General features: G+C 58.8%; 1 protein-coding gene across 1 annotated transcript in view; it reads right to left on the reverse strand.

Moving 5' to 3' along the window:
• The window catches only part of SLC5A11 (solute carrier family 5 member 11), a 22,396-nt gene extending 11,374 nt beyond the window's left edge, over positions 1–11,022 (reverse strand). Inside the window, exons 1-6 of the mRNA XM_039840187.1 lie at positions 10,888–11,022; positions 6,680–6,751; positions 5,634–5,738; positions 4,499–4,558; positions 1,897–2,001; positions 885–990 (exon numbers count right to left, since the gene is read on the reverse strand). Coding sequence (XP_039696121.1) covers positions 885–990; positions 1,897–2,001; positions 4,499–4,558; positions 5,634–5,738; positions 6,680–6,751; positions 10,888–11,022 — 583 coding nt within the window. The remainder of the gene's footprint in view (positions 1–884; positions 991–1,896; positions 2,002–4,498; positions 4,559–5,633; positions 5,739–6,679; positions 6,752–10,887) is intronic.
• Between the last annotated feature and the right edge of the window lie 15,800 nt (positions 11,023–26,822).

Consider the following 26,822-nt stretch of genomic DNA (forward strand, 5'->3'; position numbering starts at 1 on the left):
CTGGGGCCACTGTCCCCAAGCTCTGAACACCTTTATTTTTAACGTTGGGGCAGACACGAGTCCCAGGTCCCAAGAGCCGTCAGGGGCTCCCCGAACAGGGTCGTGGCGAGGAGCCTCGGGGGATCCCTGTTGGTTTTGCCACCTAGAAAAGTCTTTCTCATGAATCCTGGACAGAGCGATCTTTCCAGTGTCTTCCCTGCGCTGACACAGCGCAGGCAGGCACTGCGTTTCGTGGTTTAGTCGATCATTCGCCACATATCTGGTGAGTGTGACAGCCAGTTCTACGTGGCCAGGACGCGGAGGCAAACAAAACGGCATGTTCCCCGTTGTCACAGAGCCTACAGTCTAATGGGGGACAGAGACCCCACACATGGAAACATGAAGGTAAGTGGCAGCTGTGACCAGCCCTTCCCTTTCCCTGGGCTCTGGGCACATGGCTTCTCTGGCCTCGGGGCCTCTGCCGTTGTTAGAGTTGGTCCAAACCCCATGCTTGTCAAGGCCCTACTGTGTGCCAGCCACTGCCCAGGGTTGTAGTCTGGGGGCAGATACGAGGCTGCCCTTCCCAGTCTCCAGAGTTGGAGAAGTTTATAATCCAGCTTTGTACAGGGCCTCAATAAATAGGTCCTCAATACGTAGGTCTCGAATAAATAAATGGAAAACGGCTTGACGCACCGCGGTGCGTTTGTAAGTCCTGCGTCTAACTGGGCAGCCCTCGTCCTCAGAACAGCAGCCAAGAGGAATCGTTATGCGGGCCGAGGGAGTGAGGTTTAACAGGTGAATGACCTTAACACCCTGGAGCACCAGAAGGGCGGCCAGGAAGACGTGGGGTGGCCCTCAGCCCCTGCCCACCGCCTCCCCCAGAGTCACCCCTTATTCAGTCATACCTGCGACCGTGTACACGGCTGTGATGGCCAATAGCCCAACCGTGGCCAGGTACATATTCAGGTTCAAAGACTGCTGAATGAAGACAGCACCTGCATACATGTCCACCTGAATAAACGTGAAGTCGGCAGGTGGGTGGACGAATGGGTGGGTGAATGGATGATGGATGGATGGGTGAATAAATGGACACATGCGGCATGGTTTCCCCAGGCTAGAGTCAGGCCCCAGCCTAGCTTCTGGCAAACACGGAAGAGTCACAAATTGTCATTTCCTCAGCCATCTCCTCCCAGACGTGGGGTCTCAAACTGGAGCCCCGTGGGCCATTACGTGTGAGACCTCCTTCCCCGGGCGCACAGCAGCCACCTCAGCGGACCCCCCGCAGTCCGTCCTGCTCACCACACCTCTGTCGAACGCCTCCTGGCCCTGGTGCTGTCCTCCCATTCAATGGCTTCGGTGGCATTCCATCGCCCCCAGGACGTCCCAACGAATGAGGCACGGTCACAGGCCGGGCCCGTCATGGCCTCGCTCCCTCCCCTCACTGCCTGTCCCCAGCCCGTTTCCCTAACAAGTCACGTTCATCCACACTCCGCGCTTTTGTGTGTCCTGTCCACCTTTCTGGAATGCCCTTTGCGTCCTCTGAGCACGTCCTGAGGGGTGACTTCCCCTGGCGTAGAGCCAGGTCCTGTTTGGACTGGATGGAATCCTTCTGCCCCTCATCGCCCCCACACGGGACAAGCCCTCCGCCAGCCAGTGACAGTCGGCCACCTCCCAGGAGCCTGCCCTCAAAAGGCTTCTCTGGCCTCGGGGCCTCTGATGAACAGCTGGCCACTGCCTGTCTCAGGAGGATGATCGTGGTGCCACCGAAGGGCTCCCGGGGTCCCAGGCAGCGACCCGCACCACCCCTCACCTCCCTCAAAGCCCGGAAGCCACCTGAGAGCAGAGGCCCCAGCAGCGGGCTGGCTCACGTCCCTGAGCCGCAGCCGCAGCCGCTGGCCGGGCCGCTGGCCGCCTTACCGAGATCTTGGTGAAGATGTAGATGAGCAGGTAGAGCACGGCCAGCGTGATGGAGATGCGGCTGCCGCCGAAGCGCTTCCGGAGGTATTCCGGCATCGTGGTGACCTGGGGCCGGGGCGGAGCTTCACCACCCCGACCTCGGGGACCAGCCCTTCCCCGCTCTCCTCCCCCCACCCCCCGAACTCATGCGCAGGGTGGTCTTCTCGGATTCCCAGGAGAGACTCAGAGAGAAGGAGGAACACGCTCCGGGCGAGGAAACACCCGCCTCGTGGCCCCGCCTCGCCCGCCCGCCCGGCACCTAAGCGCATCTCGGCGCTCGGGGAAATCGCGCTGCTGTGGACTCTTAGCCCGATCCCCACGCAAAGTGGGGGCTTCCACAGCGATGCCCCTCACCAGGGGAGCACTGAGCATGGCCGGTCCCCGTGGCCCTGGGTGGGCGGTCCAATGCCAGGTACCGTCACCATATGGGGCACCCCGGGGACTGGGCCACGTCACCAAGAACTGTTACTTGGGTGGCACTTTTCTTGGGGGTTGGTACGACCTTTGTCTTCACCCTCACGGTACCCCCGAGCTTGGGCTCGAGACGATGCCATATCTAGACCATGGGACTCGAGCTAGCGACTGCCCCATGCGGGCCTGGGCTGGGGGCAGGAGCGGGCGATGTTGGCATTGGCAGAGCCGTCTGCAGCTCTTCCTCCAGGCTGCCGCCGCTAGGCTGGCCCAGATGGCAGAGGGCAGGTGCTGGCCGCAGTGAATGGCGGACTCTCCATCCCCAGGTCAGACCGCAAAGGCGGAAGGAGCTGGGAGGGGTCGGTGGACCAGCTGGCGAGACTCGTTACAGGACTCGCCAGGCGGTATTGGGAGGGTCCAGGCCCTCGAGGCCATGAGGGCGGCCCTGTAAGACTGCTTTGGCTTGGATGTGTGTTTGGAAGTTTTTCCATAATAGAAATTGGTTAAAAAAAAAAAAAAAGAACTAGAGGAATCAATGGACGTTTTAAAACAGGAACAAGAACAAAGCTGCTCTCTGCCTGTTCTCCGCCCTCCGGCTCTGCGGCAGGGGATGCTCCGCTGTGGTTTGCAGAAGCCGCTCTGCACCCTGACACTCCATCGGGGACTGTCCCACGGAGGGACTCGACCAAACCGTGTGGCATGGACACACTCCAGGCGACGGCGTGAGGCCAGTTTGGGAGGGCGTGCGGGGCGAGTGGCCCTCAGTCAGGTGGGCTCCTGCCCCACCTGCAATAGTGGTCCCACTGGCCTGTTTGGGAGCTGGGCTCCCCCCCGCAGGTGGCCTTTGTCACCGACAGACCGGCGTTTGGACAGGAGGCAGCGCAGCCACCGCACGCAGGACGCGGACAGTCCCCAGTGAGCGAAGGAAGGTGGGGGCGAGGCATGAGGGTAGCAGCGCCGGCCTCTGGAAATCAGACGGGGGGCCTGCAGCCAGCTGCCAGGTGGGGGCAGGGCCCAGCTGCTGGCCGTAAGGGAGCCGAGCAGGCAATTTGCCAGCAAGCAAGGCTGAGACAGACAGACACGGCGGGGAGGGGTGACGGTGGGTGCCCGTGAGTGCCAGCAGGAAACGGTGGGAGAGAAGTCTTAAGTTAATAATCACACGAGCAAATGCAAAACAGCGACCACAAACACAGCCTCGGAGAACCTCCGGCTGCCCAGAGAAGGGCGTTCTGGGGGTTGCCACCAGGGCGAGGCAGCGTTTGCAGCAAGAGGGGACGAGGAGACGCATGGCAGCACCCCTGGAGGGTGAGGGGCTGCGAGGCACTGGCATTCGGCCAAACAATGCCTCTTCGGTGCGTGAACACACGCGCGAGTGACGGGGAGCATCGTGGGTGGCAGCGGGGACCAGGAGGAGAGCGTACTGTCCCTGTGCATCGGTAAAACTGGCCTGTAACTTTCTTGGGGGAGGTGGGATTAGCATCATTCTGTTCTCAAAGGAAGGTTGACGAAAACCCATTCTAGGTGGATAATCGACTTAAACATTCTAGAAGGTAACAGGACAATATCTTTCTGACCTCGGAGCAGAACAGAATTAAGTCTAGACGGTATGAGTGACAGAAAGCTGTCGATAAGATCGGAAATGATTTTTAAAACGACTTTTTCAAAAAGTTTAAAGCAGCTTTATGCGCTAACAAAAATTGTGGTATTGCACGTTGTCCAGAAATAGCTGGATTATTACAGATTTGCATGCACAGGAAGGAGAAAAATCACTGAATTGTATACCCTGTGCATGAAAAATCTATAATAAATATATATATGTGTGTGTGTGTGTGTGTGTGTGTATATATATATAAATTTTTTTTTTTTTAGTTAAAAGCAGTAACATCGTAGCTTTGACATTTAGGGCGGACTGCGAGTTCTATGTTTGTGCTTTGGCATTTTAAAGAGAGATGCTTTTGCGCCCGCCCGCGTCTCTGTCAGCCTCTGGAAGCCCCGTGTGCGTCTCTGACGGTCACTACGAGGTGGGGACTGCTAAGGACAAACTCCTAAGTGTCTCACACGGCCGTTGTCCCGCTCCAGTCTGGGACCCCTTAGGGACCCTCAGGCGGATGTCCACGTGGAGGGAAGGAAGGCGGGGTTGACCCGGACTCACCCGGCCAGCGATGTAGACCGGCAGGAAGACCCAGGACAGCATGAGGACGGAGAACAGGCCCTGCGGGAGAACGCGGGGCGGGGTCAGGCCCGGGGCTGCCCGCCGGGCTCCCGTGCGCCCGAGCCGCGCGGCCGCCTGCGCCTCTGCCTCCTCCTCGCCGAGGGGCCCCCTGCGGGGCCACTGCGTTTCCAGGTTTACATGAGAGAAGGGGATGACGTGGGGACGAGTGGACATGGACGCTCACCATGTCCCGAACCCTGCGTCCCCCTCGTTCCGTGCAGGGTCCCGCCCCTCCTCGGGCAGTGGCCAAGCCGAGGCCGCAAGGTCGGGCCGGCCACGCTGCTGAGCAGCCGGGGACGCTGGGGCGTTTGCGCGGGTCTCTGGGACTCGCTGTTCTCGCCTGTGGGTGGGGCCGGCAGGGGCGCCCCGGATGTCGCAGGGGGGTACGCCCCGCACCTCGCAGGCCTTCGCTCCTGTACCCCGCACGACCCGACGTGGCGGGTGCTGCGATTGTCCCCGTTTTAGACATGAGCGAGGCTCGGAGAGGTCGAGCAGCTCGCCCGGGGTCACCCAACTGCTAAGCATAGCGACCAGGACGGGAACCCCGTCTGGAAGGGCCTCCCACAGTAGAATGGCGTGCATCACGGACGGAGGGCCGTGGCGCGCTGTAAGTGCTTTGTCACGGAGAAGAAGGTGCCTTGAATAAGTGCTTTCCTTCCCGCTCTGCAGATCAGTCCCGAAGGGCCCCCTGCGCAGGACAGCACGTCCTGTCTCTTGGGTATCTGCGGGGTCAAGAACCACTGAGCCACCTGGATTTTGTGACGGCCAGTTGGTATCTGACACTCAGAGCTGGCCTCCGGTCTTGGGATGCCTGTCTTCTGCACCCGCTGAGGTGACTCTGAGCCCCCTTCCTCACACATCTGTTTCTCGGGGTCCTGGCCCCATCCAGCAGACCCGAGAAGGGACGACGCTGCCGGATTGAACTGGTTTTTGCTGACCAGCGGTGCCTTGATGCTTCCTGTTTGTTTTTCATAAAGTGCCACTCTAATTCTGAAAGGACAGGGCACTCACACAACTGTCCCCAGGACCTACCTCCCGGGTAGAGGTGAGCTGTCCGCGCGTGGAAAATACTTACACAAAACTCATAAGCAGCTACAGAAATGCCCGTAGCAGCGCCTGACCCGGCCAGGCCGACGAAATGTCCACTCCCGATGTTGCTGGCAAACAAGGATGCACCCACCTGTGGGGAGACAGGCAGGTCACGTCCAGAGCCAGGGTCCGTGGGGTCTTGTCCCCACCCCCAGTGCTTCCTGTATCCCAAAGGGAGGAAGACACGGGAACAGGAAGACGGCTCTTCCTGGCTGCCCCTCGCCTTTCCCAGTTAGAGAAAGATGTCCCTCCACCAGTGTCTAACGGCCGCCCGCCAGAACCCCGCAGAGTGAATGTGCATCTCTGCGAGCCCGGAATGGGACGTGCGCCCCCTAGGGTAGCGCAACGGCTCGGGATGCACGTGGCATCCTGGTGGGGAAGGGTGACCGACACTGCGGAGACTGCTTCGTGACGGGGGTCAGGGCCTGCGTTGTTCCCAGCTCTGCTTCTCCCTTGGTCTGTTGAGGACCTTTGAGTCTATGTTCATAGATAGATAGATGATAGATAGATGATAGATAGATAGATAGATAGATAGATAGATGGATAGATGGATGGATGGAGGATAGATGATAGATAGATAGATAGATAGATAGATAGATAGATAGATAGATAGATAGATAGATGGTTGGATGGATAGACAGACAGACAGACAGATAGATAGAGATAGAGATATGATAGAGGATAGATTAGAGATAGATAGAAGGTAGATAGGTGAGTAGGTAGACAGAGAGACAGACAGACAGACAGACAGAGATGATAGGCAGATGCAAGAGGAGGAAACCGGGTTCTGACCACCTCGCGCCTCTGCTCTCAGCCAGGACCAAGACCAGCGCAACCCTAGGTTCTCCCTTACGTGAGCTGATGAACTCTCTTTCCGATTAAACAAATCTGAGTGGCGGCTGAGCCTTTTCTGCTGTACACCGTGCCTTCCACGCAGGAGACCGAGGAGTCCCGAGACGGCAGAAACGAGACAGAACCCTGGCCCTTGAAAACGCGACGAGTAGCGACTTTAACTGACAGAAGACCACTTACTGGCCACCAGACCATTTCTCCTCCAGCCAGGAAGTAGCCCTTCACGGTGTCTCTTTTGGTCTTCACTGTGGACTGGAACGAAGAAGAAGGCAGGGAGGGGCGGTATTAACGGTCAAGGCCACTCTGCGTGGCTGGGGCCGTGGTCGTAACGCGGGAGACCGGCAGGCTGAAGTCAGACGTCGACTATATTTTGTCGGACCCGTGGTTTTTAAGAAGATTTTGATCTGCCTGTGGAGGAGACACGGCCCCTTCAGGTCGTCACGCTGTGCCAGTCCCGGCTGCACACATTTTCCGCAGCCCGCTGGGCCCCAGGCGTTCGGGTCGGAGACTCGCGGGTCGCCTGCGCCGTCTCGTAACAAGCACTGCTCGCTGAGTGTTAGCGCTTGTGCACGCACAGCAGCAGACAGCAGTTGGCATCTCCAAGCTTTGTCTCATTGGAATTCTCGCCAGCCCCTATGAGGTCGGTACCATCAGGCCAGTCCGACAGACGAAGAAACTGAGGCTAAGAAGTAAAGTCACTTATCTAGTGCCATATTTCTACATAGCAGAACGGCCAAGAATTCAGACTTAGTTCAGCCTGATTCTGGAGCCCACGTTTCCGCTGGTCTACAAAATCATCCGCAGAAGGAGCAAGCTTCCTGGCACCGAAGGTGTTTTAGTAGAGACACTTTGGCCACTAAGTAGTACATGTGACCTTAAATAAGTCGTTACGCTTCTCTGAGCCTCTGGCCGTGAATGTCAGTGAGAGGGTTGACTGGACGGCATGACATGGCACTTTGTCATCCCTGCAAGTCATCTCACTGTCGAGAACGGGCACCGTAGAGCGACGTTAGCATCGTGGTGGAGTAGGAAGACCCTTTTGTGTCTCCCCTTAAATCTACAGCTAGTGGGACATCTATAACCCAACGGAAGGCCTCTGGTCCACACGCTAGTGTGCCTGAGAGAGCCGCACGTCCGTACATCTGAAGGTGGGTGGACTGGCCTGTGTCTGGGAGGCGGGATGGGAAGGATGGGGCAGCGTCCACGGACAGGTCCCTGGAAGCCACGGCAGAACCGATGGCCCATGGCAGCAGGGAGGAATCAGGGTGCGGCCACCACACTGCGTCTCTGCAGAGGGCAAGGGGCAGTAGCAGTGTCAGCGCCTGGAAATCTGGCTCCCTCCCCTGGTTGTGGCAGAGCCTGCTAGCGGCACCTATGGCCTCCCGCAGCCATGGGTGGGAGAGCCTGGTAGCTGCGTGCTGGGCTCGTGAACCCCACTTCCCCAACAAGCCACGTCCTCCACCATGGCAGTGGTGCCCTGAGACCAGGCAACCTGGACACAGCAGGGACACCCACCCGTCGGTCACCCAGGCAGTGACTCCCATGACTACAGGACGCCCTCCACCACGGCCACCGGCCACCGTGGGATCCCAGAGGCACAAGCAGTGCAGGTAAGACACGGAAACTTGTGCTAGAGCGCCATCTGCTGGAAAACCAAAGCCAGACCGCTGATTACCAACCTGCTGAGCTGTTAAAAACCAAGAGCGGCATCTCAGCAAGAAAAAGGTCCTCGGTTTCAAACGTGCCACCGGACGAACAACCCATCAAGAACCACGGGAAAAACCAAGGTAGCCTCGTCACACAGGAATCGATGACGACTCTCTAGAAACCGAAGTCCAAGTCATGGAAGATCGTGAGCTCCGGGGCAGAGAATTCGAAATAGTCGCGAAAACACACAAGATACAGGAAAACTCAGAAAGGCGGTTCAGGGAGCTCAGGGATACCGTCAACGAGTAGAAGAGTACTTTCCCAAAAAGCCTGACATCGTGGAAAGAACCAAACAGAAACTCTGAAGAGCTCGGTGCACGAGACGAAGAATATGGTAGAAGCACTGGACACAGCAGAGCGTCGGAGAGAGACTCATCCGCAGAAGGAGTGAGCTTCTTTGCAGACGCCCGAGGCCAGCTGACTCGACGCCCTTCAGTGGGCGCGAAGACAGAAATCGAGCGACAAGTCAGGCGGAAGAAGGGGCTGCCGAGGCTGCTTTTGTTTTTGTTTTTGTTTTTTTAATGAGGATCCTATGAGAACTATCTGATTTTGTTAGAACGGGCAACGTAAGATAAGGGGAAGGAGAAGGGAACAGAGAGCCGTTCAAAGAAATGATGGATGAGACTATGCCGAACTGCACATTCGAGAACAAGAAGCGAACGGAACACCCGATGATCTCGACAACGAAAAAGACCTTCTCCAAGGCACTGTGCATTAAAACTGTCCCAAGTTAACGATAAAGAAAGAATTCTCAAGGCAGCCAAGCGGGGCGTGGGGTGGGGGAGACAGTAACCTACAAAGGAACGCCGTCGGGCTAGCATCGGATTTCTCGGCAGTGACCCTACAGGCCAGGAGAGAGTGGATTGATATATTCAAAATAGATAAAGGTAGAAACCAGCAGCCAAGAAGAATATGTCCTTGTAAAGCCAAGTTATCCTATTATGAAGAAGAAATCGAGGCTTCTCAGATGAATAAAAGCCGAGGAAATTTATCACCGCAAGAGCCGCCTTACGAGAAAAGGTTGAAATGAGCACGTCTACTTGAAACAAAAAGACAGAAGGGCACGAAACTGTAAGTTGATAGACAGACGGAAGCAGGAAATTCCAGCTCTATTTCAGACGAGGGTGCCCAACAATGATAACGTAGCGGTTAAAGGGAAAGAGGCCTTAAAAAGGGGACTCTCTCAAAAAGACATAACACGAATATGTATGCACCCAACCTAGGAGCGCCAAGTATATAAAGCAATTATTATTAATAAAGTCGAAGGGAGAAATAGACAGCAACACCATCATTTTTTTTTAAGAGAAGAGAAAGTAGATACTGGTTCATTCTAAATCCGGGGTCTCCCAAACCAGCGATGCGTGAGTCTCCCTGTTCTCCCGTGAAAATGCAGATGCCCAAGGCCAGCTGACTCGAACGCCCTTACTCCCGACAGCGCCTCCTCCCCTTACTCCGTCCTGGTCGGCTGGGGGGACGGAGCAGGCTCCGGGCCCCGGTCTTTGGCATGTCCGAGACTTTCACTTCCTTCTTGACCTGGAAGAGGGCGAGCTGAGAGGTAGGAGGAGAGAAACGGTCTACAACAGTCAGATCGAAGTCCTTTGTACCAGGTGACCTGACAATCACATGGTGGCCCTTCCTCTGCACCATCCTTATCCCCGAGTCACGAAGCTCCTTAATATGTAAACAGTTCCTAGAAACTGATGAAGTTGAAGATCAAGAGCCTAATGAAAATGAAAGACGTGAAACCGTACTTTACAGGAAGGAAATAAGTGGTCCCTAAACACGTGCGAGGGCGTCCGGCCTCACCTGCAAGGTAAGTGTACACCGACGATCGCTGAGATGCTGGTTCGGTAAAAATGAAAACGTTTGACAAGACAGTGTTTGGAGGACACGAAGAGACACGGCCTCGCGTCTGTCAGCGATGTGTGCGCAGACCGGCGCCGCCCCCGACCAGGGCAATGGCCACAAACGATCGTAATTACGAGCGCGTGTCTCCTTTCCCGACAGTCCCAGAGGTTGTGGGGACTTACACCACGCGACAGTGGCACACGTCCAAACTGACGAGGGCGCACGGCTGGTTTATTGCGGCGTAAATTGAGGTAGGAAGATGGGACATAGTCCGAATGGCCATCAGCAGACAGGGTCAATAAAGCGCAGTTCTATCATCTAATGAAATACTGTGCGACTTTTAAGAAGACGAGGAAGCTTCTAGATTCCGATATGAAGAGCTACCTAGGAGGCACTGGTAAGTGAAAAATACCAAGGTGAAAAACAATAGGTATAATAAGCTCGCTTCCGCTTGAAAAAGGGGTAAATATAGACAATAATATTTGCTTCAGTTTTGCGTGGAGAAACTATGGAAGAATACACCAATTCGCTGAAAAATTAATACCTGGGGAGGGAATGGTCATTCTGAGACTTTTCGCTCTGTCTTAAGGAGACCATGAATTCTCAACCCGCTCTCCTTACTGACAGAGCAGGGAACTCACATTCCCGGGGCCTCGGTTTTCGTATCTGTAAAATGGGGTGCAGTGACCGTAGCTCCTCCGTAAGGGCCTGTGCAGGTGACACGAGGTGACAAGTGCAACTGCCTGACAAACGTTTTTGAAACTGTGGCGTGCTGCGTACTGTGCGACCTCGAGCTGGTCTGTCCCCGCCCCGCCTGCCCGGGGCTGGCTTACCCAGATTCCCACGGCCATGACGAAGAGGAAGTAGAGTACCAGCACCGTGATGTCGCCAGCCTCCAGTCTCCTCTTGGGAAACACGTCCAGAGTGCCCGGCTGTGTGGGCAGGGCGCTGGTGGGGCCGCTCTCCATGGCGCTGGACGGACACGGGCTCCTGGGGGCTGCAGATGTGTGTCACACGTGGGGACCGGGGACACCCTCCCTTCCGTCCCACGGCTGCCTCCTTGGACCTGCCAGGCAAGACGACACACGCGGAGGGCTGCGTGACGGAGGCCGAGGGGAGGTCCGCCCGGCCAGATGTCCACGCATGCGCTCAGCAAGTGACGGGGGGTCCCATCGAATCCAGGGTTAAATTTTGCCAAGTCGATCACTCATTTGGCAAAATATTAAGAAAAATAAGCAATGTAAATACTACGAGTGGTCCATCTAATAAGCGCATGCTCAGGAGGAAGAGTCGCCGTCTGTGTGCTGGGGGCCTCCCAGCGGGGTGCAGGCCGAGCCAACGCACTCGCGTGAGGGCAGGCGGACTCCACGATCTCGTCCCCGCGCCGGTGTGCCCATAAGCACACCTATGTAGCACCTGCACGCGCCGGGCCCCGTTCTGTTTGCAAACCTGCAAAGTGGGCGCCGCTATCACCCCATTTCACAGATGGTGGCAGCAAGGCGCAGAGACGTTGCGTAATTTGCCGAAGGCGACGCAGCTCACATGGCGGCTCTGGGGTCGAAGGGCAATAAGCTCGCCGCAGAGCCCTTGCGTCCCGCTGTCCTAAGCTGCTGCTTGGGATCCTGCGCTCCCGGGGGGAATTGAAGGGATTCCCACGGTCAGCAGAATTACGTCCCCCTCCAAGGTGCTTACGACGCAATCCCCGGAACCCGCATCTGTGATAAGGTTCGTGGCAAAGGACAGTTATGTGTGCAGAGGGGGTCGAGGCCGCTAGTCGGCGCTCCTTAGAAGAAGAAGATCGTCCCACCAACAAGGGTCCCGAGAAGCAGAAGAGGAGAGAAAAGGTGACAGCAACATGTGAGGGGTATGGCCCAGCGTCACAGGCTGCAAAGATGGAGTGATAGAAAAAGTAATCGTGACACCGGAGTGACCCACGAGCTGAGAAGTGCAGGTGGCTCCGGGAACTAGAGACCTTCCCCCTAAACACCCGGGAGGAATTCGGCGCTGCTGTCACCCTGACGTCAGCCCGGGGAGACCCGTTTTAAAGCTTGGGCCTCTCAGAGCTGTAAGATAATGACCGTGTGCTGTTTTAAGCCGCTGAGTGGTCATTAGTTACAGCAGCAGTCGAAAGCTAATAAAATTCCCAAGGGCGATTTTTTTTTTTTTCTTTTTACTATAAGTGATTTGGACATCGACTCTTTCCTGTGATAAGATGTGACGCCACTCAGGGGTCTGGGAGTGGAAAGACTGGGTTTCTGGCTTCTAGGTGCTGCAGCTCAGCAACGCGACAGACTCACTCACAGGTGACAAGCGCACAGTGTGGTTAGTATCTGCAGGTGCACAGAGCCGGGGCTGTTAAGGACTCAGGCTTAGGAGCCGAACGGCCGGCTCCACCACTGACAAGTCCTGAGAACTCAGACACATTCTTTACCTTCTCTAACCTCCAGCTCTCCCGTCTGCGAACGGAGCGATGGGAGTTGATGTTTTCTAGACTGCCGCGGGCTAGTGCCCGAGAAGCACTGAGAACAGTGCCTGGCACAGCTGTGCGCGGCTAATTGTAGCGACTCTGTTACTATTGTTACTGTTACTCTCTGCAAGGTGGGGCGTGGTAGGGACCACCTGGCTTCGCAATTTCACAAGGCGGCACGCAGATGGCAGCTATCAACTGGAGTTCGAGGAGCGGGCAGGTGGTCCCGGTGGACGGGCGGGGTTGGGGCGCCTCTGAGGCTGAGATGTCGGCACCTGTGGACACTGGGCGTGAACCGGCAGGGTGTGTTGAGGGCCGAGCAGATTCTTGCCTGAGTGTTAAGTAGGATGGGGAGGAAGGAGATGGGCGGTGAGGCTATACCCCCAAATCATCGCGACGACCAAAAATGCTCCCGTAAAATTTCAAAACCCCGGGCAGGGTGCAGCAAAGCCTCCGTGCGGCCCCTGCTCTAAGTTAGGGTGCCGGTGAAGGATTTGACCAAGGAAGCGACATGATCAGATGCGGGGCACGGGGGAGGTGGGTCTTGACCTGAAGCGAGAAGGTGGAAGGGAAGGGCATTTAGTAATGACAGGTGACAACAGGCATGGTGGTGAGGGGGCGGGAGAGCAGGTGACAAGTCGCAGCTTCCGGCAGAGCTGCCCAAAGATGGGGTGGCCCATCGCCTGTGCAGGGTGTTCCTGTTCTTGGCTGAGGGTTTCTTGCTTTTAACACCACTGACGTTTGGGACCGGGGGGTATTTTGTGAAGCTGGGCTACCCCGTGCGTCGGAAATGTTTAACAGCGTCCTGGCCTCTACCCACTCACTGCCAGGAGCGTCCTCCCTCGGTTGTGACGACCACCAGTGTCCCCTGGGTTGAGAACCTAGACGCCAACAAGAGGCTGGGTGTTCACTCAGAGAGGGTGCCCCGGGAGGGGGCGCCCCGTCTCTTAGGTCCCCCTCCCACGCCCCGTGTAGCCTTGACCTTCTCCCCCGACCTTGGGCCTTGCTCCGATTCTGCTGGGAGGGTACTCACAGCTTCTCAGACCTGGGACGTGGTGGCCAAGGCCACCTCTGCAGAGGCGGAGACCCAAGCGGCCCTGGATCGGAGCTTGCGACGGGAGGGCGAGGGAGGGAGGGAGGGAGGGCAGATGAGCGTGCCAGGATCAGGCAGAGCTGCTCAGCACCCCCGCACCCCGCTCTGGAGCAGGGTCCTCAGAGAAGCTTCCAGCCCAGTCACCCTCACCCTCCAAGCCTCAGTCCATTCTCGGTGTTGTGTAGTTGTCGTCCGTGAGGTAGGGTGCCTCACTTCACAGGGACCTCACAGGGAGAGGGTGGGAGGGGCAGCGCCAGAGCTTTCTAGGGTGGGCGTGGTGGGTCCAACTGGGAAAGGCTGGAGCTGGGGGAGGGGCTGGGTGGTCCTTAAGGGTCCTCCCAGGTGGGTGCTTCCCAAGCCAGCGAGTGGTGTCCTGCAGCTGACGAGGGGCACAGCTGGGACTCGAATCCAGGGCTGCCTGCGTTTTCCAACGCTTCAACCTGCCGCTTCCGAAACAGGGAACACCAGGACTGAGCGAGCAGCTGCAGGTGGCGATGGATGATGGGGGGGAGGGGCAGTGGGGGAGGGAGCCAGCTGGCCCCTGTCCCCACCCCTCCCCCAGTGGCCCCTCCAGGCCTCTGCCCGCCAGGCACCGGGCGGGGTGGGAGCAGATAAACAACTTATTCATCAGCCCTGGGCCGCTGGCACCGCCCCAGCTCTTCCCGGGTCCTGGGAGGTGGGGGCCCTCCCGGGGGCCACGGGAGGCCGGCCGCGTCCTCACGGTGGGGACGGGGACCCATGGGACCCAATGCTGCTGCCCCGTGGCCAGAGCTCACAGGGGCCCTGAGCGCGTTTGTGGAGGCGGCTGGCCCGGAGCTCACCTGGCATTTGTCCTCGTCTGGCCCCCAGCAGCACACTGTCCCCCCACCCCCGCCCTGTTCCACAGGCGGGAAACGAGGCACAGGGAGGTGGACGCGAGCTGGGCGCTGCTGGGCCCCTCGCTTCTAGGCGACAGAACGTGGTGCGGGGACTCAGGGCCGGGTCCCATTGATGCTCACAGTATCCAGAGCCACCACGTGAAAGGACCCCAAGCACCCTCCGTCCTCCGGGCTGCCCCAGGGGGGCAAGCTGGGGGCGGGTGCCCAAGTCGGGGTGGGGGGGCAGGGTTGACGGGAGCTGTGCGAGGGAGGAGCCCCCTGGCCTGTGTCACCAGCAAGGGCCAAAAGGGAGCGGACCCTCCGGCCGGCCGGCCGCTCACCCGCTTCCTGTGGCCGCGTACACCGTCTGCATTGCGGATGCGGGATTTCCCACGGCTTTGGGCCCGGAACAGACGGGGCGGGGGGCGGGGGGCGGGCCCGAGAACGCGGTCACCCCCGCGTGTGCGCCCCTGGCGGAGGTAACTTTTGTGCGTCTGAAACTTTTCAGAATGAAAAGAAAGGAACAGTCGACAGCTGACAGTGTCGCGCCGTCTGTCTGTGTGTGGTCAGCACATGGGGACACGCAGACGGCGGCCGCACTGGGCCGGGAGACATGCGGACGGACAGAGAGGGACCGAGGGGCAGGCCCTGCGCCGGCCGAGGGCGACAGTGACCGTCCACTCCCAATTCTCAATCACAGGCGAGACGCTCCCTGAGAAACAGCGCCGCAGCGAAGCGCGGGGGCCTCCGCAGTCTGGGGCCCCGGGTGAAAACCGCTCGGGGGCCGTTTCCCCCGCGGGCAGGCGCAGCAGGCGCCAGATGTGTGCCAGGACGCTCCGTCACGGGACCGGTGCCAGGGAGCTTCGTCTGCCCCTACCCTTATAAAACCATTAAGGACAAAGAAACAAGGGCGTGGACATCGGGGTTGGCAGCTCCCGGCCGCCGACGGGCAGCTCGCCTGACGCACAGCGCCCAGAGGTCGGGCCTGACGGGCCCCACTGAACGGTTGTGGAGAACGAAGCTGGTAAATGAGTGAGCCAGGGCTCCACCCGGGCCTGACCGCGAGCTCCTGGCTCCCGCGCGGCACGTGGACCCTTGGCAGGGAGACTCCAGAGTGACAGCAGCGGCTGGCACAGGCCGCACCCCGTGGGCGGACAGCCGCTCACACCTCTACTGGCCGCTTCACAGCCGCAAAGCCCGGCCTTGGACGGGTCTCATCTAGGACGCCTAGAGCGGCCAGCGGTGCGGGCGGCCCCCCCAGAGGGAGGGGTCTGCTCTGCGAAACAGAGGGGGGGCCGTCAGGGCCTGGGGAACAGGAGAGCGAGGCCAAAGGGCCACCTCTCAAGGTGATGCTACGGGCTGATGAGGGGCAGGTGTCTGGGAAAAGGACAGAGGCTGGAACCGTCTCCCATGACCCCAGCAATTGGGGAAGAAGCCGCGGGTGTGTCAGGCGGGGCGGCTCTCACTGCCGCCTGCAGGCGGGGTCGGGGCCGTGAGCTTCTCCCCACCCGCCTCGGGGACGACCCTTCTTGGGAGCAGATGTCACGGGAGCCCGCGGTCAGCCCCAGAGCCTCCGTCGTGATGCCCGGGTGGCCTCGCTCGTGGCCGCCCAGTCAGTGTCGCAAGCTCAGCCCTTCCAACTGGGGGCCGGATGGCCAGCAGCTCCCTGTCCTTCTGTCTCACTAAACGGCAATGTCACCCACCCTGCTGCTCACGCTGGGAACGCAGGAGGCAGCTTTATTCATTCGTTCGTTCATTGTTCCGTTCATTCGCTCCTCCGGGGGTCTGCGAGCACCTGCTCTGCCCACCTCTGAGCCGAAGCCCAGGACGCCACAGCTCGTGAATGCGCCATCAGAGTTTAGTGTCTGTCTCAGCCCCCAGAACCTCTGCCCATTCTACCTCCAAAGTAGCCGGGACCCGTCCACCCTCCCCGCCCTGTGCTTCCACCCAAGCCGCGGGGAGCCGCGACCCCCGTCCCCCTCCCCAACACTCTTGACTTGGTGAACCCCTGCTCGGCCTTCAGATGTCACCCTGCCGTCCAAGGCTCTTGGCCTCAACCTAGACTGGGTCCTTGGGCTTGGGGCTTGTCCTCACAGCACACGCGACTTGTCATCACCGTTGACATGGGAGCTGTCCCGCTCGCTCCTTGCTGCCCGTCCCCACGACACTGCGCACGACGGCGAGGACCAAGCGTGCTTTACGTCGCGTCCCCAGTGCAGTGATAAAAAAAGAAACGACAGGCCAAAAGGATGTCGCTTTTGCTCAGCGATGTCACCAAGCCCGCTTGCAGCCTCAGCCCCTCCCAGGAGAGGAATTTTAAACCAACCAGCCTGTGCCCTGCTGGCCAGCACCAGGGACCGTCACCTGCCTGGTACGACCCCCTGCCTTTCCCTAAGGGATGGTGTCCTTGCCGAAATGACCCACTCGCAAATCTTCTCAGTCCACCCTCCTTCTGCATATAAACCCCCCCACTTTGCACGACCTCTCGGGGCGCCTGCTTCCTGCTGGGGGGTGGGGTGGCGCTGCCTGGTCCACGAGCCCCGTCGCAAAGCCCGGGTGGCTCTGCCGAGTTCCGTTCTGGACGGGAGGCACCCAGCAAACGCTCGCGCGACAGGCAACTGGGATTTTCAGAGCCTTCACCTGACACGCTGGCACACAGTGACCCCCTGCAAGATCCCATCTCCAGGACGCCCTTTCGGGGGGCACATCTGCCCCGACCGCTGACACGTCCAGCAGGAGGCCGTGTGAACCCAGAGGCTGCATGCGAGCTGACAGCCTCCGCTCTGCCTCTCACCGCGTGACCCGGGAAGTTCCTGGTGGCTCTTAGGCTCTGTCTGTGAACTGGGGGGAGGGTGCCCTCACAGGGTGATGGCCGCCAAGGGTCTTATTGTTTATATGGGGCACTTCACCTGCCTTTTCTCTGTGTCCAGCGTGTACAACACAGCTGTGGGCTCAGCTCGGATGACAGTGACCTTTCCATTTGACAGATAAGGAGCCCGCAGCTCAGTGATTGCCCAGTGTCCCTTAACTGGTGAGGGAAAAAGTGGGGCCTTGCCTGGTGCCACTGGCCGTGCCCACCCCCAGAAATAGCCTCCATTTGCCTGGCGCCGACAAGGCTTCTCTGAGGACCAGGACGGGAGCCACGCGCCCCCAGCTGTAGCTCGCCGCTGACATCCTTCCCGCCGGCACCGTGTCCTGTCCCCGGGCCAGCACCCCCAAGTCGGGGCACGACCCTGGAGGAGCGGGCAGGGTGGGGTCTTACCTTCCTTTAGAGGCTGCCCTGGGGCCTGTCGGTGCCTTCTGAGTCAGAGGAGGCAGAGACGGCTGTGAGCGAGGGGACACCTGGACTCCTGTCCCTCACAGCCGGAGCTTGGGAGGGCAGTGGTGGCCTTCCGTCAGCACTGCCTGCCACTCTCCGAGTGAATTTTCTTGCAGGTCAAAGTCCAAATTCCAGGCCGCAGCTGGGGTTAGAAAAGTGAGGATGATCTCTCCAGGGACAGAAGGAGACCCTTGAACTTGAACTTGGGCAGGCCCCTGTGCGAAGGGGCCCTCACCTGACGGGGGCACGGCAGGGAGGGGAGGGGAGCCACCGGACCCGGGGTCACCGTGCTTCGGTCACCCAGTCTCCCACTGGCCTCCATGCTGGGGACAGGCGGGCCTGGGGCAGCTGGAGAAGGGGAGGGGGGACGCTGAGGGGTGGGCAGAGGACAGAGGCAAGGCCCAGGAGAGCACCCACAGCTGCGACAGTGACCCCTGTTGGTCCAGCCCCTTTTCCGTGTGCTCTGCAGACCAAAACATGTGGATTCCCCGAGCAGCTGTCAGGAGTGACAAGTCACGGCCAGCGGCCCCCTGTGGCCCATGATACCAGGACAGGCTGGGACAGGGGAGGCTTTCACTGGGCACACAGCGCGTTCGAGACTTTTAAAAAATAGTTGCTCGTGTTTGCAAGACCAGAGGCTCCGAGAAGGCATCTGCGTTTCCCGCTTTGACGGGACAATCCGAAGGGGGTGGCCGCACCGGGCTGCTCGGCCACAGGCCCCCTGCTGGTAGGAGCAGGGTCGAGGCCACAGCCCCTTACCACGGGCTGGCCTCCGGCCCAGCTGTCCTTCACCGGGGCTGCCGGGGCCCAGGCCTGAGTCCCTGGGGCTGACTGGGGGACAGTGGCTTGCTCTAGGACCACAGTGCCCACAGCGGGGGCGTGCAGACGGGTGAGGCAGGCCAGTGGAGCGCAGCCGACTGGAGGCCCGCGTCCCCGGCGCAGGGGACAGCCCTGAGGGTCGTCCTGAGGGAATGCGGTCTCCGGCGCTCTGTGGAGCCTCGTGATTAGCCACCGGCAAGGACCGCGTGTGGCTGGCCGGCCCCTAGCGCGGTGTCTCCCTCCGGTGGCTTCTTTGGTTGTCAGGCGCTGTCCCCTCTTGGTGCTGTAGGGAACGGGAGACAGCGATGGGGTGGCCACTTTGGGGAACGTTTGGAAGTGCGGCACGAGGTTGGCGTGCACCGTGTCGCAGCCCAGCAACGCCTCCCTTAGGCGCTTGTCACGAGGGAGGAAGACGCGTTCCCACAGAGGCTCGGGCACGAGCGACCCTCACAGCCTTGCTCACGACAGCCCTGCTCGTGCACGCAGACCCGGGGCCACCAGCGTCTGAGGCGGAGGACGGGGAGACTTGCGGGGCTTAGCACGGGAGACGCACCCCCGCGGGCCTCGGCGGCTGCGGGGGAATGACCGTCCGCCCCGCTGCCTCGTGGGCGGCGGAGGGTGCGTGGGACAGGCTGCCGCTCTGACCCGGGGCAGGTAGACGCTTACCGCCCTTGACCGTTTCAGGAAGCAGCACACGTGGGGCCCGGGGCACAGGTACCGGCTTGCGTCACAGTCTCTGGGGCTGGTGGCCGGCCACCCCCGTTCTGGCCGGGTCCAGCTCCAGGCCCGGGCACGGTCACAGCACGCAGCCCTCTCCCCGCACGGCGGGCGCCACCCGAAGTCCACTGGCAGGTGCTGCGCCCTCTGTGCCGCCTTCGGCCCCCGTGCAGAGCCGGCCTTTTCGGCAGGGACAGGCTGCCGGCCCAGCGAGAGAAGCCAGACGCCCGGGGCTGTCCACGCCGGACGGTGCCCTGTGACCCTCGGGAACAGCACAGAGGCTGCATGGAGCGAAGACTCGGAGGCTGGGGACACTCGGAGCTCCCCGGGGCTGCGGAAGCTCGAGTCCCGACTCGGCCGCTCAGACCCATAGGACCGAGCGGTTCAGATTTGTGCGTCTTGTCGGGTGGAAGGAGAAATCCCACACCTGAGTGGCTCTCGCTGGCTTTACTCTGCGGTTCGTAACTCGGGGTGCGCCTTGCTGCGCGGCCGAAGGCGTCCCGAGGGATTGCGCGGAGCTGGGGTTTCACGGGGAGGACAGTGGGACGGGGGGCCGTTAACACAAGGGACGAACAAGGGTTATCTTCGAGCGGCTCGTCATTTTCTGGGGAGGAGAGAACAGGAGGGCTCCCCCGGGCAGGGCGGAGCGGGGGGGTCCGCGTGACAGATGGCCTCACGGCAATCGGCCAGAACATTCCAGCCCGGCCGATGAAGGCGACAGTCCTGGGTGGGGCTGCCACTCAGTGAGATCGGGCGTTAAACCCGGGTCTGGTGTCGGGGGCGTGTGGCGTGAGCGATGCCACTCTGGGCCTGTGCGGTTCCTCTCTGCCAGTTGTCTGCAGATTATACTTCAAAAGGTAGAGAAAGGAGAGGATGCAGGACCGGTGAGCCCCGTGGACACGCTCCTGCTTCCCGGGGCTGGAGGCCCTGTCCCCTGCCCACCGGTCATCCCGGCCGGCTGTGTCCCCCGGCGCGGGCAGGACCCGCCACTGCCAGAGCCTGGGTTTTGGGGGGAAAGCTCCAGTCTCAGAAGTTTGGCGAATAATCTCAAATGCCGAGGGATGCGTGTGGCGCCCGGCCCGTGACCGTGCGTGATGCTCACGACATGGCACACACGTGTGTCCGTCCCCGCTCCTGGCACAGGATGTCCCGGCCCCTGCAGCGATGGCCATCAAGGCACTTAGATTATGTTACAAAGCGACTTTTGGACCTTGCCGGAGGTTGTTTTTCTGGTTGCCAGGGAAACTATCGCACGGTTCGGGGCTCGGAGTTTTCAGCGCACCCCACCCCCACCCCCTGATCCCGAACCCCAAGATAAGCACGGAGCCCCGCCTTGCATCCAGCTGCCCCCGACGCGGGAGCCTCATTCTCTCTCCTTACGAAGGCTTCAGCCAGAAAAGAAATGTACTTTCTTTCTCGCTTTCTTCTCTTGTTTTTCTGGGGGGAGGGGGAGGTTTGTTCGTTCCCCACTCCCAGAATCACAAAGCTGGGCGGCCACAGGACGGAGTGGGGGCCCAGACCCGGGCGGGGGGCAGGCGGACGCCGTCCTCCCTCCTGGGCCTCGTGCGAACGGCTTGAGCCCTCTGAGCCGAGTCCCACCCGAAACGGGGGGAGGGGGCCGTCACGATGGTTCCGGCGACGTTACCGGGAAGACTCGGTGAGACCGTCCACACCACCGTCCTCGAAACTCTACCACGTTATTGTCCTCGTTCCTCCCCGTTCCACCAGCGTCCGGTGGCGTTTGCCGCAGGCGACCTGATGTGAAATGTCACCGGGGGCCGAGGCCGCGGACTCTTCTCACTAAGTCTTCTGGGCGAACGAGCTTGTTTTCCATAAAAATGTTTCTTTCCCATGCGCGGGCTCGGACACTGTTCTTTTATAATGAATGAATAAATACTCTAAATTGTTTCTTCTTTTAAATGTCTCATTTGGTAAGTATCTATAAGTAGAACCCTCATTGACAAAATGAAGGGGGTGGCTTCCTTGCGAAGGGATGCTGGTACCAAAAAGTTTGGGGACAGCTGCTCTGTGACAAAGCTGACGGGAGCCTGCACGCCGGGGGCGAGTCCTGTGGAAACGCGGAGCCGTGGGTTCTGGTGAAGAGCCATCCTCTGGTGACCCATGTGAGTAGCAGGGTCTGTGGGGGACACCGTCAGCCGCTCAGCTATAGTGCTGGTCATGAGTCGGCCAAGGCCTCATTGTGACCAAGGGCAGGCCATCGCGACAAAGAAAGGCCATCGTGACCGAGGGCAAGTCATTGTGATAGCACAGGATGCTGGGGAAGCCAGCTTGACCCCCACCGCCACCTAGGTCTAGGTTACAGACGGTGGTTTTCTTGGTGACATTGGGTGGCGTCCGGCATGGGGTCGGCTTCCTGGGCTCCGCCTTTAGTGTTTGGCTGAATCCCGTGGCTTCGGGCAAGTTCCCCCCTTCTCTGTGCCTCAGTCTCCCCATCTGTCACATAGTCAGGGTCGTCGTAAAGATCAAATCAAAGACCCACCTGAGCCAGCAAGATCGGCCCTGTCCCTTCTGAGAAGACATTGCTGGCCCCACGTGTGGCCAGATCCTGCTCATGGCTCGAGGGGGTGTGACTGAGCTGACTTCCGGCCTCTCCAGCCTCAGAGGGGGCTCAGGCCCCCCGCTCGGCTCTGCCGCCTTCCCACGTCGGGGCGGCGGCCATGGTGGCCTTGGTGGCTAGGGCGGCCCGAGTTCCTGGTGGGGCAGAAAAGCCACCGGAGCGGAGCCACCACGGGCCGAATCGTGGGGCAGAGGGACTTCCTTCCCCGAGCCGGGTCACGGCTGCAGCTCCGCCCGCTGCTCGCGCCCACGGCCGGCACCGGGCCTGGCACCCAGGACCCTGCTGTCCTGCTCGCTCGGCACAGCAAACACGCTCGGGACACGTTCGATCGCTGGCTGGGCGGCAGAGACGCTCGGTTTGGCTTTCAGGTACCGTGAAGTGTGTCACCTCCCCGAACCTGCTTGTCATCGGTTGAGCGTGGGCGAAGGGACAGCACCCCGCCCCCCCACGGGAGTGGTGGCCCCCTCCGTGTGACCGCAGAGTGCAAGGCCCACGGGCTAAAGGAACGTGGGCTGGTGCCGCTGCCCGGCGCTCCTCCGAGAGCCTGTCCTGTAACCGTCCGCCTGTGGCTCTGAGTCTCGATTGGGTCACCCCCAAATCGGGACGGCTGCTTCCCAGTCCCAGGCCCCTCCCTGTCCGCACGTAGCCACAGCCCGTGGGTGGCTGGACTGAAACGGAGGAGGCAGACGGTGGGACCGGTGGCCCCGGCCTGGGACAGGCACGACGCGGGCCGTCTCGGTCATGTCACCCGTCCCGCCTTACGTCACGGTGTCGCGGACCCTCCGGCCGAATCCTTACGTCTGCAGGAGTCAGATTAACGGGGCAGAACCACCCAGCCTACCCACGGGCGTTGGCGAGGGGGCCCCGCGAACAGGACAGTCGGGCGGCCCGCGTGGCGAGAGGTCGGGGCGCGGGACAGAGGGTGGGCCGCGGTGCGCGTGCACGAGGTCGGAGGGTGGACCCCCCCGCAGGGCGGCGGGAGGAGCAGATGTGCAGCCGCCAGCGCGCCCTGTCCTCTGCGTGGGCCGTAAACCCATAAACGGCTGTTTCCAGCGATAAGGCCTATCGCGGCCGCGCCCCTCGTCACGCTGCCCCGGAGCGGAGGCTCACCTTGCACGTGAGCACGCGGGTCTCGATGGCCTTCGGCTCACAGCAGCTCACACGCCAGAGTGGCGCACGGGGAGGAGGCCCGCTCTGCACCCCCACATCCTCTCCTCCCGGACTTCCTGAGAGGCTTCGCAGTCCAGGGCGGGGGTGACAGACTGTCCCAGGGCCTGCTCAGCCAGTGCACGGGGCTCCCTCACGAGGGACCCTCACAAAGGGGCGTCTCTGCGGGAACGGCCCAGACGCTAACCCCACCTACCGCATCCTGTCTCGAAGCATCTTCAGGCGGGGGGACGGCGGGCGGTGACAAGCGGATGGGGTTCTGTGCTTTACGGTGTGATAGTTCTTGGCGTTGATTTTGCATCTGTCCACACGTGAGCTGCAGGGTGATTTCTCTGAAGCTGACTCCGCGTCGGCCCACGTTAGCTCGCATGGCTTTGGGAAAGGGCCGTCTTCATTCTCGGGGGTTCCACGTCAGAGGAGGAGAGAAGGGCTGTCAGTCAGCACTTGTCTGGGGGTCTTACCCAGCTATTGCAGGGAACTAGAAGAATTCGGCTCCCAGCCCCGCTCCCCACCTCAGAGCAGAACCCCAGGACACAGCGAACAGTGCCAGAATCTAGCGTCTGCAAAGGTGCGTTGCTGAAATATAATTTCTCTCTCTAAAAACACTCCCAGATTAAGACAAATCTGTTTGCAAAGTAAGTCGAGTGTCAATGAACTTGCCCTGATTGTTTGCCTAAGTCCAGCAAGAATAGTGATTACCCACTAATCACTCCTTTAAATCTGCTTTGCTGAAATTCTTCACGAGGAATCTCTAGATTGAAACTAAAAGGCCCCTTGAGGCCAGAAAAGCTAAGGCCAGGACGTGCCGTCAAACGTCACCCGCAACACCTCAGAGACCGGGGTGGGCTCCAGGACGTGGCATTCTTTACTGGCTGCCGAGGCTTCTGAACCCCTGTGAGAAAAGACCAGAGGGTCAGTTCCGTCACTCAGTCTTAACTCCTTAGGGTCTGGTCACACCCGAGTCTGTACCGTACACGGCAGGATTCTCTCTCGTGTCCCCCCATTCACAAACCTCCTTTTACTGAAAACACACACTAATCCCTTCCATGTCAGTTGGAATTCTGAACTACTGGAGACCTCTATTTCCAGCGAAACTATGCCGTGAGCAGCTGCGAGCTGTCGGCCACACTAGCGCTCTCTAGACTGGCAAATTTATAAACACATTTCGTAATTTCTGGAAGTATATACGTTTCCTCGTAGCACAAAAAAATTTTCATATGGCACAGACGTGTCACCTAATAGACCTGAATATCTGTATTTCCATTATAGCAAGAAGCAAACAGTAGATAAACCCGGGTTTATTAATTAGATTTTTAATTAATCATATTTGGAAATGATCTAGGCCCTCGATGAACTTAAAGTTTGATTCATCATTTAAGTTAGCAAAATGCTAAGGTTTCAAGTTGTCAAAAAGATTTAAACCATTTTTAAGTACATCTATAATGTAATTATTACTAAAGAGGTCACGCAAAAAAAAAAACTTTTTGCCCTACTCACGTCTATTTGCTTTATTTGCTCTTAACAATGACGTTTACACTACTCATGAAAATTTTATCATACTGAGTTACTTTCCTTGCTGATAAACTTTGTAACCGAGATAACAGGAACTTATCTAAGTAGTAAAGCCCAGTTAGAAAACATTGCTTCTCTGCATTATATTTAAAGCCGATAACTCTAAAGACAGACCTATTTTAAAGTAATAGATTTAAAATGGCTTTTATTTGTTAGAGACCGTCTTAGATCACGAACCCCCCAAATATTTGAGTTTCTGGGAGTTTAGAATGTCTCATCCTTAGAAACGTTTGTCTTCAATTAATCTTAATTTACGAAATTAATTTTAACAATACCATCCAGAGGGAGAAAAATCTCTCACATTCACAACACACACAGATTGACCCAGAGAGCTTTTTGCCACGGGACAGGTGGAATAATGCAAAACCCACTGTGCAAAACAGTAGCTGGTTCCGAACTGTTTTACTCTGGCAGGTGGAGTAAATTAAGGTTAGCCGCCTAGACGGCCGACGCTGTTTGTCATTAATATTTGCGGACGACACGATCTTACGGCGGCAATGTCTGGATTTGGGGTGAGGGCGCTTCTTTATCCGTCTGTACTTTTTAAAACCTTTTCCTTTCCCCCGTCAGTCTTAGGCCTAGAGGATGGTGGAGACAGGTGGGCTTCAAACTGTGTCCAGGCCGCCTCGATGGTTTCTCGATGACCGATAAGGCGAGGACGACCGGTCTTCATTTCTCACGGTATCATAGGTTAAGTTCTTCAGCTACGTCATTCTTCATTTGCTTTTCCCGCCTCTGGGTACACAGTTTTATTGAGCGTAGGAGGACTTAACAACAGATTCCTATCGGGCTCTTAAATCTTCAGCTTCCGATTTGGCCGAATTTCTGATCAAGAAGTTATTAAACCCTTTCGAATGTCGCGTCAGGCTTCGGCTGGGACAAACGGTAAATGCTTCTGGCAGTATTAAACAATTCCATGGACCCAAGGGGGTACAGAGGCCATTATCCTCCATTCATCCCCTCTGACGGCCTGCATGTCGCGGGGGCCAGGGGCGCGTCCCCCAGCATGACGTGGGGACTCCTCGCACAGTACGACCAGGTCGGGGAGTTGCAGCCGCGGCACAGGAAGCCGGTGCGGAACACGGCAATGTGCCCCGAAGCGTTCTCCTTCACCCCGTCAGCTCTCGCACTGGGACCCGTCCCCTCTCGTTGGGACCCTGGGGACAGGTCTCGGGGGGACAGCGCCGGGTAGCGGAAGTGTTCCCGGCCACACATGCTGCTCGTCCCTGTTACACAGACAGACTTCTGCACTGCAGCCTGCTTCGCCAATTTCCCATAACGTTACCAACCCTTACATTTCTGTTCTTTTCATCTACCGTAGTCTGAGCCGAGGCTTCGCCAAGGGGTTTTGGGGCCACGGTTCATGAATGCTCATATCAAGGAGGCCCGGGAATCTGTCTCTTCTGTCCCCTGACCAAGTTGTCCACTCCTGAGTCAAAAGGATTTGGGTCCCCAAAGAGGGGTCACCCTTAAAGGACCCCGCTTATCAGCCTTTCAATGATTGAACTGACCATGTGACGGCTGGTCAGGCTTCCACTGGAACATCTGCCGTCCAGTCTTTTAAATTTCTCCCCGCTGGGGTGGAGACTTGTTGGGGGCTCATTTTGTGGGACAAACGGGGGCCACTTTGTCCCAACCGGCCTGCGGCCGCCCTGTACTACAAGCTTCGTCTTAACCCCATCCATGTCTGTTTTTATTTATGCCATTTTTTATAACCATCTAAAGATTCCCACGCCGCGGGAACGAGGCCTGCGACTTTTGCTTGGCTTCACCCCTATCGACACTGTAAAAGTCGGCATTGCGTTCTGTTTATTTATTTTTGAAGCTCTTGCTTTTTAACCGTACGTTTAAATGATCTGACTCCTCGTCACTGCTGCTGTGATCCGGGGTTACCGTTCCCTCGTAGGACCTGAGCTGTATATGGGTTTTGGCCCGCGTTTCCGGCCGGCCGTGTTTTGGGGCTGCCAGCCCCACAGTGACCAAGCAGGGCTCTTAGGGCATCGGGTTTGTAATTTGTCCTCTGTAAGGGTTTGCCACTCTTTTTTCTTTCCTTTTTCTCTTTAAGGGCAGGACGATTGTCCTTCCCACGTCTGCAAATGTCTCTCTTCTTACCTCTTGGGGTGTGACTGAGGGAGGGAGCCTGGGGTGCCAGGCCTGGGCCCCACAGCGGGCCGGCTCG

The sequence above is a fragment of the Pteropus medius genome, unplaced genomic scaffold (genome assembly GCF_902729225.1).
Source record: "Pteropus medius unplaced genomic scaffold, Ma_sr-lr_union100, whole genome shotgun sequence".
Classification (NCBI taxonomy): domain Eukaryota; kingdom Metazoa; phylum Chordata; class Mammalia; order Chiroptera; family Pteropodidae; genus Pteropus; species Pteropus medius.